The 16,007-nt window shown below is 43.9% G+C and overlaps 1 protein-coding gene across 1 annotated transcript in view; it reads left to right on the forward strand.

The window, feature by feature from the left end:
• Positions 1 to 4,956, forward strand: part of LOC309543913 (bifunctional heparan sulfate N-deacetylase/N-sulfotransferase 3-like) — a 392,778-nt gene extending 387,822 nt beyond the window's left edge. The window contains exon 14 of the mRNA XM_082243003.1: positions 4,305 to 4,956. Coding sequence (XP_082099129.1) covers positions 4,305 to 4,424 — 120 coding nt within the window. The 3' untranslated portion in view covers positions 4,425 to 4,956. The remainder of the gene's footprint in view (positions 1 to 4,304) is intronic.
• Positions 4,957 to 16,007: the final 11,051 nt, after the last annotated feature.

Here is a 16,007-nt window from a genome sequence, read left to right on the forward strand (position 1 = left end):
CTCTCAGTGCCGCCTCTCAGTGCCCAGCAGTGCCACCTCTCAGTGCCCAGCAGTGCCACCTCTCAGTGCTCATCAGTGCCGCCTATCAGTGCTCATCAGTGCCGCCTCTCAGTGCCGCCTATCAGTGCCGCCTATCAGTGCTCATCAGTGCGGCATATTAGTACCTCCTCATCAGTGCCCATAAGTGCCACCTCATCAGTGCCCATAAGTGCCACCTCATCAGTGCCCATCAGTGCAGCCTATCAGTGCCCATCAGTGCCGCCTCATCAGCGCACATCAGTGAAGGAGAAACATTTATTTTCAAAATTTACTCGCAGAAAATAAGAAAAACTTTTTTTTTTTTCAAAATTTTCTGTCTTTATTCTTTTTTTTTGTAAAAAATAAAAATCGCACAGATGATTACATACCACCAAAAGAAAGCTCTATTTGTGTGAAAAAAATGATAAAAATTTCATATGGGTACAGTGTAGCATGACCGTGCAATTGTCAGTCAAAGTGTGAGAGCGCTGAAAGCTGAAAATTGGCCTGGATAGGAAGGGTGTTTAAGTGCACAGAAGGCAAGTGGTTAAAAAAAAAAACAGTGTCCTCTGATGTAGATCCATAATCGATCGCAATGCCCGCTGCACCCCCGGACCCAAAAAGAAAGCTTCCCACCATCTGCCTGCTCCGTGGGCATCATGATTGATGATGGATCTACATCGGGGGACATTGTTTGTTGTTTTGTTTTTTTTAATAAAGGAATTGTCAAAAACTGTGTGCGTGTTGTTTTTTTTTTTACACTTTTTTGGTGAATGAGTAGGGGTACAATGTACCTTATACTCATTCACATGGGGGGCAGGATCAGGGGGCCCCCTTGTTAAAGGGAGCGTTCAGATTCCAATAAGCCCCTGCCCACAGACAATCGCAACCACCTCCCATGGTTGTGGAGAAGAGGCCCTTGTCCCCATTAATATGGGGACAAGGTGCTTTGGGATGGGGGGGCAGAGCAACCCCCCATGTTGAAGACATGTGGCCTGGTATGGTTCAGGAGAGGAAGGGTCACTTGCCCCCCCCCTTTCCTGGCCTGCCAGGTTGTATGCTTCGATAAGAATCTGGCATGGATTTTTAGGGAGACCCCACACCATTTTCTTAAAAAAACCTGGTATGGATTTAGGGTGGACCCTTCGCTGTTTTTCTTTTCATGTTTATGTATTGCCAGCAATAGTTGGGAAAATCGATTTTAATGTAATTTTTTTGTTCTTTATATACGTCAGTTTTGCTGCAGCAGGTTCTATACACTGTGCAGATGTGCCGATTTACAAGCAGACTAAGGGGACCTCCCTAGGCACTATATTTAAAGGAATTTTTCATTTTTATTGTTTCCCTTTAAGCATTATTAAAATGACTGCTTCTTCAAAAACGATCTTTATTAAAAACTTTTTTTGCATTGGTACATACCATTTTTAAGGCCAATAACTTGCATATAAGCATTCAAAATGGGCACTTTGCTTTTTAAAGTTCAGGTCCCATAGACTTTAATAGGGATCACAGTTTGGATCCAAACTTTTGTGATGTTCGAGAGTTCTGGAGCAAACCGAACCGGGAGGTGTTTGGCCCATCTCTTCTGATTGTGATATAATTTGTATCAAGGGTGGAACACATGCAAAATCCAATGTAAAACACCATCTAGTTGGTTCTGACCTGTTCTCCTCTCTCTCGCCAGAGGTTACCTATCTGGCCAGAGGCTTATCTGACCACTCACCGGTACAGGTGCAGTTGTCGTTACAGGGTACTAAGCTCCCTGTACACTGGAAGTTAAATCCCTTCTGGCTCCCACTATTTACCAAGCCTGACATTATGCAGGCCCAAATTGAAAACTTCACAACTGATAACAGACATTTCGCACCACCTGGGGTTGTATTTGAGGGCAGTGTATACAAGAGGTTTTGAGCATAAAATCAAAGAGTAGGCAATGGGCACAGGATGCCAGTGCAGCGGTATTGCAGGCTGAACAAGATTATTTGCTCTCGCCCACGGATGCTAGTCGCAGCCGCTGGCTGGACGCAGAGCGTTTCTACCGCTCAATTCAGCAGCAACACGCAGATAATAAATGGTTCTTTAATGCCCAGGCACACTTTGAGGAAAGGGAAAAAACTGGCCATATGCTCTCTATAATATCACGGGTGCAGCAGCCCTCCACGGTTATCCACAGATTGTCCCTTCCCACAGCCCAAGTGGTTACAGACACACAGTTCATACTACAGGGGTTTTGCACCTTTTTCCAGGATGTCTACACCTCTAAGTTGTCTTATGATCCAGGTGAGCTACGGGATTTCCTGGAAGGGATAGACCTTCCCGTGGTGTCTGCCAAGAAAAGAGAACTCCTGAATTCTCCCATTCGTTTGGAGGAACTTCAGGAGGCGCTAGCTTCCTTTCCCAATTCGAAAGCACCGGGAACGGATGGGATCCCTATAGAATTCTATAAAAAATTTAGTGGGGTTCTGTTGTCTGAACTACTTCACACTATTACGGCTTCCTATGAGGCGGGTTCTCTACCTGTTTCAATGTACGAGGCAGTGGTGGTGGTTCTCCTGAAGCCTGGGAAGGATACGGACCAACTTGAATCTTATCCCCCTATCTCAGTCCTCACTACCGACCTAAAAACACTTGCCAAAGTGTTAGCCATGCGCCTTTCCAAGGTGATAGCAAAAATAGTACACCGGGATCAATCTGGGTTTATACCCAAACGGTCCACTGCTATAAATTTACGCAGACTGTTTCTCAACATGCAGATACCCCCAGATAACTGTGGCCACAGAGCGATCCTATCGCTTGATGCCGCCAAGGCATTTGACAGTGTGGAGTGGCAGTGGGTGACACCACTGATTCTCTAACAGGTGAGATGGCATTGATTCACAGGTTTGGATCCTTCCCGGGCTTCCAAATCAACTGGGACAAATCGGTTCTGTTACCTTTAGATCCTCTGGACCGTCCACTACCTCAGACAGCCTCTCAGATTTTGATAATAAATCAGTTTAGATATTTGGGCATACTAGTTCATCCTAATTTGGGCAACTATATTAAGCTTAATATCTTCCCGTTACTGAAGAAATTTAAGGAAAAATTGGTCAGTTGGATTAAATTGCCTTTGTCGGTTGTGGGGAGGTGCAATTTAATTAAAATGATTTGGAGCCCACAGCTGTTATATGCCCTGCGTAACGCCCCCATTTGGATACCCATCCATGTGTTTAAACAGTTTGGTACTGTCTTTCGCTCTCTAATCTGGAAAAACAGTCTTCACGGATTAAGCTGGAAATGCTTCAGGAGGCCAAGGACTCAGGCAGACTGGCAGTACCGAACCCCTATTATTACTATTTGGCTGCCCAGCTGCAGCATGTTACGGGCTGGCTCACAGAGGATGTCTCTGATACTGTTCGGAACATTATTACTACATTTACGTCCAAAAATGACCTAGTAGAATCCTTGGAGGCAGGCAAATTAAAAAGTTTCTCTCACTGTCACACGTTGGTGCTACTGGATAAGATCTGGCATAGGGCTAAGCAACACTTTGGATATGGGGGATACTCTAGGCACTCCCGCATTATGAATAACATTGAATGCCCCGAGTTGGCCAAACTGCAGCATTTTATCGAGTGGGACCGTTATGGGGTGTGTTTGATACATCAGTTATATCGGGGCCAGTTACTTAAAGATTTCCAAACGCTTAAAGCGGAATACGGTTTGCACAATTCCCTTTTCTATCAGTACCTACAGTTACGGCACGCGCTCGCAGCTCAGGCTAGGGATCCCGCCTGGAGACTCTGTGTCCCACTGCCTTCAGAGTTCACCCCTAGGTTGCTGTTGCCCGGTTTTTATCCTGTTATAGGTTAACACATTACTATTGTGGGGTGTCCTTGAAGATACAAGGTCTTATATCAATATGACAACACCATTTGCTCTGTGGGTTGCTACGGTGCCTTTAGTCTCAGCATTTTTATGCTAATGAAGCTTGGGAAAAATTTTTCTTTTTTTTTTTCATTGTTTATGTTTTTGGCCACTGCACTACTATCCTGTGACAGGTTATGCTACATATTAACGCTGATCTGCTGTCATGCTTAATTTATACGCTATATCCTTAGACTTCATCCATTATACTGTTACGGCTCTGTTATGTTCGGAGTGAGCTTGTTTTGCTCTTTTTTTTTTGTATGTTTTTCTTATTTTTTTTGTGCTGTAAAAAAGTTTTATTAAAAATTATCTGATTTAAAAAGAAAATTATATTGTGGTTATGGTCTATTAACATTCTAATTTTTTCTCTATTTTAGTGCAGAGCCTTCCTATCAAGCTATTATCGGGATCACAATCTGGAATTGTCCAAACTTTTGCACAGACTTGGCCAACCTTTGCCTGCATGGCTTAGACAAGAGCTGCAGAAAATAAGATAGCAGAGAATATAGGCATAATACCTAAAGAGGACTTCCAGTAACCAAATGCAAGGACCACTTATTATACCAGCTGTCAAAACTTTAACATTCACATCTTCGAGAGAGCACCACCAGAAACGCTGTGTTCCATGTGCTGGCATGTGGATCTCACCAACACTCTCTTATAGAACATACTGTCAGTCCATGGCCTTTGACCTACAGCTTGTCATGGTTTCTGCCATGACGAAAGACTGGCTAACATGATTGGGAGTGATTTATCAAAACTGGAGCAAGGGAAACTGGAGCCAGAGTGGTGCTATAGTTAAAACAACTTTTAAAAATTTAAACCTGGGTGATTATAGTGAAAAAAGGGTAAATTTTAGCTTCAATTTTCCTTGCTTTAATATCTATAAATCAGCCATCCAAGGCTAGAGATTGGTAAAGATAAAAATAATAAACTGTAAAAAAAAAAAAAAAAATCTGTGGTAATATCTTATCATTAAAGCGTAAAGTCACTGGATTATCTGATTTTACAATAAATGTTTTTATGTTACCTACCAACATTAAGTGTTTGTTTTTTACAATCATTAAACTAAAGCTATTTAAACTTTATTTAAAAAATTAAGCATTGCAGTCATGTTCAAGAAGGTGGATTATGCAGCACTGATATTTACTATCTATAGGGTCTCAGTTGATGTTATTCTATATGCCTTCTGCTGTTTATTCTAAATGTTTAATAGTGATCTCCAGGCAAACAGGTAAGTACAGTTTTGAATTTCTGTATAATAATTACTGAGATTTACACAGCCCTGCCAGACAGCACAGTTCTGTAGACTTGACTTTTCTCTAAAGCAGTTAACCACTTCTGGACCGGAAGATTTTCCCCCTTAATGACCAAGCCATATTTTGCGATTAGGCACTGCGTTACTTTAACAGACAATTGCGCGGGCGTGTGACGCTGTACCCAAAAAAAATTGATGTCCTTTTTTTTTCCACAAATAGAGCTTTCTTTTGGTGGTATTTGATCACCTGTGCAATTTAATTTTTTACGCTATAAACAAAAAAAGTGCGACAATTCTGAAAAAAAAAAACAATATTTTTAACATTCTGTTATATAGCATTCTCAAAAAATAAAAAATAAAAATCAAGGTTTTTTTTAACATTTTAGGCCAATTTGTTTTCTGCTACATATTTTTGGTAAAAAAAAAAACGCAATAAGTGTATTTTGATTGGTTTGCGCAAAATGTATTGCGTCTACTAACTACTGGAAAGATTTATGTCATTTTTATTGTTTTTTTTTTTTTTTTTTTTACTAGTAATGGTGGCAATCTGCGATTTTTAGCGGGACTGCGACATTGCAGCAGACAAATCGGACCCCTAACTGACATTTGTGACACTTTTGGGGGGACCAGTGACATTACTGCAATAATCAGTGCTAAAAATATGCACAATTACTGTAATAATGACAATGGCAGGGAAGGGGGTTAACATTGTGGGTGATCAAGGGGTTAAATGTGAGCCTAGGGGAGTGATTCTAACTGTGGGGGGGGGTGGCTTGTGAAATGATCATAGAGACCTGTGATCCTATATAGAAGGAGCACAGGGGCTCTGTGATCATTCCAGGGAGAAGAACGGTCAGCTCTGTTTACAACAGCTGACTGTTTTTCTCTCTCAGCGGCGAGCGATCGCGGGTATCAGGCCGCAATCAGAGCCGCCTTTCCCGTGCATCGGCTTCCCTGCTGCCGAGTGGGGGGCAGGAGCGCGCCTAGCTGCAGGTGCGCGACCGACGTAGGTCTAAGTCGGTTTGCGCAGGAGGGCCGCACTCCCGCAGTAAAAGTCGGTGGTCGGTCGGGAAGAGGTTAAGTAGAATTACTAGGCCTTGCCTGTGATTAGAAAGAGAAGACAAAGTAACAGATTTATGAGAGCTATGCTCTCTCCTCCGTGCAGCATGTTCCTTGTTAGCACATTAGCACTACCCCACAAGTGATTGAATTATTGTGCGGCCTCTTCTTCCTCTAGTTTGAGCTCTGCTGTACAAAGGGATAAAGAGGTTGATACCAGGCCAGTTCTCATCTATACATTGGTCCCTTTTAAAACACAACTATTTTTTAATGAACACAAATCTGCCTATTGTTCAAATGTCCATTATTATTTGTACAATTACATTCTTACTTGAACCACACAAATCAATACATTTCTTCTTTGTTAATATTTTAACCATTTACATACCTATCCAAATATTGACTTTATATTTCAAAAGAACATTGTGCACTATATTAAAGGTTTTAGGCAGGTTTGACAAATGTAAAATAAGAAATCTTTCCAAAATATATAGAGTATCTCACAAAAGTGAGTACATCCCTCCCATTTATGTAAATATTTTATTATATCTTTTCATGTGACAACACTGAAGAAATGACACTTTGCTATAAAATGTGAAGTAGTGAGTGTACATCTTGTATAACAGTGTAAATTTGCTGTTCCCTCAAAATAACTCAACACACAGCCATTAATGTCTAAACTGCTGGCAACAAAAGTGAATAAACCCCTAAGGGAAAATGTCCAAATTGGGCCCAATTAGACATTTTCCCTCCCCGGTGCCATGTGACTCATTAGTGTTACAAGGCTTTAGGTGCGAATGGGGAGCAGGTGTGTTAAATTTGGTGTTATTGCTCTCACTCTCTCTTACTGGTCACTGGATGTTCAACATGGCACCTCATGGCAAAGAACTCCCTGAGGATCTGAAAAAAAGAATTTTTGCAATACATAAAGATGGCCTAGGCTATAAGAAGATTCCCAAGACCCTGAAACTGAGCTGCAGCACGGTGGCCAAGACCATACAGCAGTTTACCAGGACAGATTTCACTCAGAACAAGCCTCACCATGGTCAACCAAAGAAGTTGAGTGCAGGTGCTCAGCGTCATATCCAGAGGTTGTCTTTTGGAAATAGACATATGAGTGCTGCCAGTATTGCTGCAGAGGTTGAAGGGGTGTGGGGGGGGGGGGCAGGCTGTCAGTGCTCAAATCGTACGCCACACACTGCATCAAATTGGTCTGCATGGCTGTCATCCCAGAAGGAAGCCTCTTTTAAAGATGATTCACAAGAAAGCCGGCAAAAAGTTTGCTGAAGACAAGCAGACTAAGGACATGGATTACTGGAACCATGTCCTGTGGTCTGATGAGACCAAGATAATCGTATTTGGTTCAGATAGTGTCAAGCGTGTGTGGTGGCTGGCAAACAGGTGAGGAGTGCAAAGACCAGTGTGTCTTGCCTACAGTAAAGCATGGTGGTGGGAGTGTCCTGGTCTGGGGCTGCATGAGTGCTGCCCGCACTGGGGAGCTACAGTGCATTGGGGAACCATGAATGCCAACATGTCCTGTAACATATTGAAGAAGAGCATGATACCCTCCCTTTGGAGACTGGGCCGCAGGGTAGTATTCCAACATGATAACAACCCCAAACACACCTCCAAGATGACCACCGCTGCCTAGCTAAAGAAGCTGAGGGTAAAGGTGATGGACTGGCCAAGCATGTCTCCAGACCTAAACCCTATGGAGTATCTGTGGAACATCCTCATAGGGAAGGTGGAGGAGTGCAAGGTCTCTAACATCCACCAGCTCCGTGATGTCGTCATGGAGGAGTGGAAGAGGACTCCATTGGCAACCTGTGAAGCTCTGGTGAACTTCATGCCCAAGAGGGTTAAGACAGTGCTGGAAAATAATGGTGACCACACAACATATTGACACTTTGGGCCCAATTTGGATATTTAGGTTGTTCCAAACATCTTGGAGAACTAACCACAGATCTTTTGTGGATGTAGGCTGCCTCATATCCTTCTTTCTCTTTGTGTCTATTCACACTGGTACGACTTGTCAGGCGACTTGGTCAGCCTGACGAGTCGTGCACCATCGCTCCCATTGTGTAGTACAGGAGCCGTTCTAATAGGAGTGACACAAGTCGTTCCGACTTAGAAAAAGGGTCCTGTACTACTTCGGGGCGACCTGGAGGAGACTTGCATAGACATTCACATTATGAAGTCTGTGCAAGTCGTGCCGAAGTCGCGCTGCACGCGACTTCACAGGTCGCCCCCGAAGTCGGAGCGACCTAATGTGAACGGGGGCTTAATGTAATCCCAGACAGACTTGATGATGTTGAAATAAGGGGGCCAAACCATGACTTCCAGGACTCTCTGTTCTTCTTTACACTGAAGATAGTTCTTAACCACTTGCCGTCTGCTCACGTTGAGCCTACTGCGGCAAAGTGGTTCGTTATCGTCTGACGACGTAGACCTACGTCGTCAGACACTCCCCTTTCTCAGCGGCGCGCGCGCGCCGCCAAAGGCTCGCTCCCGCTGTATTCAGTCACAGCGGGAGTCGGGCCAGGGGAGGAGCAGCGGCGGGCGGATCTCTGAAGTGACAGGCAGGGTCAGATTGCAGGGTTCAGCATAGTTGAACCCTCGATCTGTCCTTGTGTCACACAATCACCTCCCCCCCCACACGTCAGTAAGCACCAGGCATACATTAACCCCTCCCTCTCCAATAAAATTAACCCCTTCCCTGCCAGTGTCATTTTTACAGTAACAGTTCATATATATAGCACTGATTACTGCAGTAATGTCACTGGTACCCCCAAAAGTGTCAAAAATGTCAGTCAAGGGTCCGATCTGTCCGCCGCAATGTCGCAGTCCCGCAAAAAAAATCGCAGATCGCCGCCATTACGTGTTAAAAAAAAACACCAAAAATGACAGAAATCTTTCCCTTTGTTAGTAAACGCAATAACTTTTGCGCAAACCAATCAAAATACGCTTATTGTGATTTTTTTTACCAAACATAGGTAGCATAAAACAAATTGGCCAAAAATGTTTAAAAAATTAGATTTTTACATTTTTTTGGGGGGAATTTCATATAAAAAAATGTGAAAAATACTGTTATTTTTTCAAAATAAACGATCTTTTTTTGTATATAGCGCAAAAAGTAAAAATCGCACAGGTGATCAAATACCACCAAAAGAAAGCTCTGTTTGTGGGAAAAAAAGGACGTAAATTTTGTTTGGGTACAGCGTCGCACGACCGCGCAATTGTCCATTAACCACTTGCCAACTGCCTAACGCCGATCTACGTCGGCAGTCAGCCCCTCACAGGCAAAGCAACGTAGGTCTACGTCGCTAGCCTTTGAGGGTCTAGGGAGCGAGCGAGCACGCGCCGCCGGAGGCGCGCTCCCGCTCCCGCCCGGTCACGCACCCCCCCCCCCGCGTGTGGCCGGTGGACCCGATGTCCGCCGGTCACTCTGCGATCGTCGGGGGAGAGGGAGAAAGTCAGGCGGCTTGTGTAAACAAGCTACCTGTCATTCTCCCCTGTGTATGAAGGATGATCATACGGTTCTACTATGTAGAACCGTTGATCACTGTTCATACATCTGAAGCCACAGCCAATCACAGTAGAAAGCACGCCCCTAGGGACACACATAGCCCCTCCCTTTCAAAAAAAGTTAACCCCTTCACTGCCAGTGTATTTTTAAAGTAACAGTGCATATGTATAGCACTGATTACTGTAAAAATGTCACTGGTAACCCCAAAAGTGTCAAACATGTCAGTCAAGGGTCCGATCTGTCCGCCGCAATGTCGCAGTACCGCAAAAAAAATTGCAGATCGCCGCCATTACGCGTTAAAAAAAAACAACAAAAATGACAAAAATCTTTCCCTTTGTTAGTAAACGCAATAACTTTTGTGCAAACCAATCAAAATACACTTTTTGCGATTTTATTTTACCAAACATAGGTAGCATAAAACAAATTGGCCGAAAATGTTAAAAAATTTAGATTTTTACATTTTTTTGGGGGGAATTTCATATAAAAAAATGTGAAAAATATTGCTATTTTTGCAAAATTTACGCTCTTTTTTTGTTTATAGTGCATGATCAAAAAATCGCACAGGTGATCAAATACCACCAAAAGAAAGCTCTGTTTGTGGGAAAAAAATGACGCCAAATTCGTTTAGATACAGCGTCACACGACCGCGCAATTGTCCGTTAAAGTCACGCAGTGCCGAATCGCAAAATACCCCCTGGTCAGGAAGGGGGTAAAATCTTCCGGGGCTTAAGTGGTTAAATTCGCACAGTGCCAAATCGCAAAAAATGGCCCAGACGTAAGACAGCAAAATCCTCTAGTGGTAAAGTGGTTAATGATATTGGCTGACTGTTTGAGGTCATTGTCCAGCTACACAATAAATTTGGGGCCAATCACATGCCTCCCTGATGGTATGGCATGATGAACAAGTATCTGCCTGAATTTCTCAGCGTCGAGGACACCATATATCGGGAAATGCTGGGGACCGTAGACACAGTGGTCAGCCAAGGAAACCTAATGCAGCAGACGAAAGACACATCATGCTTACTTCCCTTCAAAGCTATTCTGATTCTTTTGTCAGTGTAAAATATCAGTTTAGTGTGAATCTAGTGATAGTTCAGTCAGTGTGAGTGTAGCAAACATACATTTTTACTTTAGTGTCAGTTTATTTTGTCAGGGCAGGTTTACTGCATTATAGTTCAGTGTGTTAGTGCATGTTTAACACAGTATATTTCTTTGCAATGCTGCACGTTTACCGTAGTATATTTCTATGCGTTATGTTTCGTTTAACGCAGTTTATTTCTGTGCGTTAGTGCGTGGTTAACATAGTATATTTCTGAGTGCTATTGCACTTTTATTGCAGTATTTTTATGTGCATTACATGCCATTTACCACATTATATTTCAGTGTGTTAGTGCATGTTAAACGCAGTATATTTCTGGGCGTTATATGCAGTTTAATGCAGTATATTTCTATGTGTAAGTACTCGTTTAATGCAGTATATTTTAGTGTGTTACATGATGTTTAACGCAGTACATTTCTGTGTGTTAGTGCACGTTTAACGCAGTATATTTCTATGCGTTAGTGCAGTTTTACTGCAGTATATTGTAGTGTGTCGGTGGACTGTGTCTGTGCACCAAACACCACTTTCCATTAATTAAAGTGCATCCATGTACACATTTCCACATACTTATTACATTTTGTTAATAAGCACCTTCCCATCATGTCTGGGAGGCCAACAAGAAGAGGCAGACGTTCCCATGACACTGTGGGGGGCCCAGCAGCGTATGTGTCCACAGGCAAAGGTGGAAGTGGTCTGTCCTCAGGCAGGGCATCATTTCCTCTGTTTAGTGCTATCGAGCCACAGCATGCAAAGGAGGTGGTGGACTGGCTTACTAAACCATACTCATCCTCTTTAACCCAAGCAGTGACTAGTGTGATGTCCACTGCAGCTGCCAGAGTGGCTAAATCTGCCTCCTTGACCAAAGCTATTCCTGTTATAGCCCCAGCATCAGGCATGGAGGAGTCAGCTGAGTTATTTGAACACAGCGTCAGCCACTTGCTCCTTACATAGTTACATAGTTAGTAAGGTTGAAAAAAGACATCAGTCCATCCAGTTCAACCTATGAGATGCTCCAAGTAATGGCTGTGCTCCTTGATGATGCACAGCCATTACTTGATTCAGATGTTGGTTCTGAGGTTGAGGAAGGTAGTAACATGAGCCTATAGAGAGGGGAGAACACTGGTACACAAGTTGGCAGTCATGTTCCCCCAGCCGCAGCGTATTGCCAATTTATCTCCAGTGGTAATGAGGATGGTGGAGATAATGATGATGTAGTCACTGACGGGACTTGGGTGCCAGATAGAGCAGAGGAGGAAAGTGAGGGTGAGGTACAACCCCAACGAGGCAGCCATCATGGAAGAGTAGAGAGCAGCAATCCTAATCCATCACATTGTGAAGCTGTTATCTCCCGGGAACCCTTCCCACAGCTCAGCTGTCTGGGCCTTTTTTAGCACATGAGCAGCCAATCGCACTGTTGCAAATTGAAAACTTTCTCTTAAGCACATCAAGCGTGGCAAAAACACCAGCCATTTAGGTACCACATGCTTGACAAGGCATTTACCCTCCCACCACTCAGTCTGTTGGCAAGAGCACCTGAAAGCCACACAAAAGGGATGCAATTCCTCCTTACTCACCTCAGTCTACCACCGCTATACCTTATAACCTCTAAGCAGCCTCCACTGACAGGGATAATGGTATAGCACAGGGTGTCCCAGGTCCCTGCAGCACATATGCCAGTAGCAAACCACCAGCTGTAGACTATAGCTGGCAAATTTCTCTGCCCCATCTGCTGCAGCGAAAAAAAAAAATACAGTCACTGCCACCCATATGCCCAGCATCTAAATGCAAGCTTGTCAAATCTGCTGGCTTTACAACTTCTGCCTTTCTGACCAGTGGATTGTGCCCCCTTCCATGAATTTGCTGAATGTGCTGTACCACAATGGCTGGTTCCCCGTCTCTATTTCTTTTCACGTAAGGCCATTCCAGCTCTGTACCATCACATGGAGGCAATGTTGTGGCATAGTTGGGCAAGGCAGTCAGCCCCAAAGTTCATGTCACTGCTAACACGTGGTGCAGTAAGCATTGTCAGGGACGCTATATTTCATTCACAGCACACTGGGTAACTGGTGCTTCCAATTTGGTAGGATGCAGGACAAGGTGCAGTTCTGCAGCTTGTTGTGCTACTACATCTCCATACAGCTAGTGGTGATGATGCAAGATTTGTCAGCTCTACCCCTTCCTCCTCCTTCTCCTCCTACTCCTTCTCCTCCTCCATGCCCTCCTCTGCTAAATTGTCCTACAAGCCACAAGTACCCTCTAAGCATTTAAGGGGCTATTCAATGAGTCAGGCTAAAAAGTGACATGCAGTGCTTCAGTTAGTGTGTCTAGGGGATAGGAACCACACCAGAGCAGAGGTTCTTGCATCTCTTCAGGGGTAGGCCCAGAGGTGATTCATGCAACGCCATCTGGAGCTAGGAATGGTGGCATGCAATAATGGCACAAACCTCCTGTCCGCCCTTAGACAGGGAAAGTTGACACATGTGCCATGCCTGGCACATGTCCTCAGTTTGGTGGTGCAGCTTTTCCTAAATAGGTACCCAGGGTTGGAAGATCTGCTAAAGCAGACCAGAAGAGTCTGTAGCCATTTCAGGCGGTCATACACAGCCATTGCTCGGTTGGCTGAAATTCAGCGGGAATTGCACCTGCCTATAAACTGCCTGATTTGTGACATCCCCACCAGGTGGAATACGACTTTGGCAATGCTGCAGTGGCTGCACATGCAGCAGAGTGCTGTCAATGAGTATCTAAGTGAGTATGGCACAATGACAGCCTCAGGCCGGCTCTGCTTTTTTTTCCCCACACCAATGGCTGCTGATAAAGGCTGCACTGTACTGTCACCATTTGAGGAGGCCACAAGGATGGTGAGCCTAGCAATGCATGCATCAGTGACACAATCCCTGTTGTGTTCCTGTTGGAGCAGACTCTGCGTGGCATTATGGACAGGGCACTCGAGGCAGAGCAGTGGGAGAAAGAGGAGGACTTCCTTTTCTCTTGAGGCCCGCTTTATGCAGACACAATTCTTCCTATGTCTCAGAACATACAAGAGGAGAGGGAGGAGGAGGATTCTGACAGTTTTGGAGGCACTGAAGCAGAGGAAGACATACATCAAAGCTTAAGGCATTGTTTTCCATCCCCAGAACCCTTGGGAGTAGTACGTGGCTGGGAGGAGGCAGTTCCAGATACTGTATTCCTCAGTGACCCCAAGGAGTCTGCTTCTCACGCCTCTGCAAACTTGCAGTGCATGGGCTCCCTCATGCTTCTAAGCCTGGGAAAGGACCCAAGAATATGTGGCATCAAGGAGAAGGATCACTATTGGTTGGGAACCCTCCTTGACCACTATTACAAGGGAATCCTCAGAACTCATCCTGTCCCCACAGAGGGTACAGAAGATGAAATCTCTTGAAGACACTTTAAAGAGGAGTTTATCTAATGCTTTTCCCGACTTTGGTAGGTTACAGTGTCATGGAAAACATTCTGTTGGTCAAGAGAGGAGTGGTGGAGAAGTTGGCCTCCTAAGTAATGCATTTCACAATTTTTTTAGTCCTCACCAGCCAGGGCTCTCAGCTTTCACATCCCATTGGAAGTGACTGCGTTATATGATGGACGATTATCTAGGGGTGAAAACAGAGATGGAGAGCTTTCCAGTTAATGATCGACTGGGTTACTGGGTCATGAGAATAGACTGCTGGCCAGAACTTGCCCAGCATGCAATTGAGCTGCTGCCCTGCCTCCAGCATGCTTTCCAAATGGGAATTTAGTGCTGCTGGAGGTTTTGTTACTGATAATAGAACGCGTCTGTCCACAGACTCTGTGGACCGTCTGACATTTATCAAAATTAATCAGTCCTGGATTACCAGCAGCTTTGAAGCCATTGATTCCGATGTCATTGATTAAGTGTTTTTGGGATGTGGAATCTCTGCAAGACTCCTAGGTTGCCTAGTGTTATGGGTGTTGATTTCACCTGGAAGAATTATTTTGCTGTAGGTTTCATGGGCACAATTAACACCCAAAGACCAATTTTTCTGCACCTGTTTGACAGGTGCATATCATTTTAATTTTTGACAGCAAGGCCAATTCTTGCTTTCATCAAGAGTACCTCTATATATATATATATAGAGTTACGGTGTGAAAGCGCTGCAAAAAATCTCTAATCTTGTTCCCAGTGCACTACATTGTGGCCTCATCATACAGAATGGCTCCCCAAGCCGTTGTTCACAAAATAAAGAAAGCTTGCAGGGAAAATTTAATTTTTTTAGGCTTTATAAATGCAATTATCTCTGCAACAGCTTCTATACACATTACAGATGTGTCACTTTACAGGTAGACTAAGGGAACCCTCCAGGCACTATATTGAAAGGAATTTTTCATTTCTATTGTTGTTTCTCTTTTTGATCACTGCTTATTTAGAAATGACATTTTTTACAAACTTTTTTCATTGATATATGTCCCCCAGGGCAGTATCCGGACCCCCATAACCATTGCATGCCCAATTACTTCCATATGTCTTCAAAATGGGCACTTTTGATTTTTCCATTTCGGATCCCATAGACTTCAATGGGGTTCATTATTCTGTACTGAACTTTCGCGATGTTCGAAAGTTCCTGTGCAAACTGAACAGGGGGTCGTTCGGCCCATCCCTATTTGGAATACATCCAGCAGTGCCATCAACACACAACTGGTGAATACCAGAGGGTCCCAGTTACACCCATCTACTGTCCTGAGAAGTCTGGACAGAAGTGGTCTTCATGGAAGAATTGCAGCCAAAAAGCCATACCTCAGATGTGGAAACAAGGCAAAGTAACTCAACTATGCATGAAAACATAGGAAATGGGATACAGACTGATTGGTCAAAATTTTATGGTTGGCTGTAGCAGGAGACAGTTTGTTTGCCTTAGGGCGGGAGAGCGGTACAATATTGTGTGTCTGCAGGCAATAATGAAGCATGGTAGAGGTTCCTTGCCAGTTTGGGGCTGCATTTTTGCAAATGGAATTGGAGATTTGGTCAGGAGGATACATATGTATATTGGGGACAACTTTAACCTGGTTACTTACCCCTTTATTAGATAAGAACAAACCTTCTCCTTCCTCTAAAATGTTTTCTAAAACATTAATAAAGCCCTCTGCCCTGCCCAATGAAT

This window comes from Pelophylax lessonae (genome assembly GCF_965119305.1).
Source record: "Pelophylax lessonae genome assembly, chromosome: 1".
Taxonomy (NCBI): Eukaryota; Metazoa; Chordata; class Amphibia; order Anura; family Ranidae; genus Pelophylax; species Pelophylax lessonae.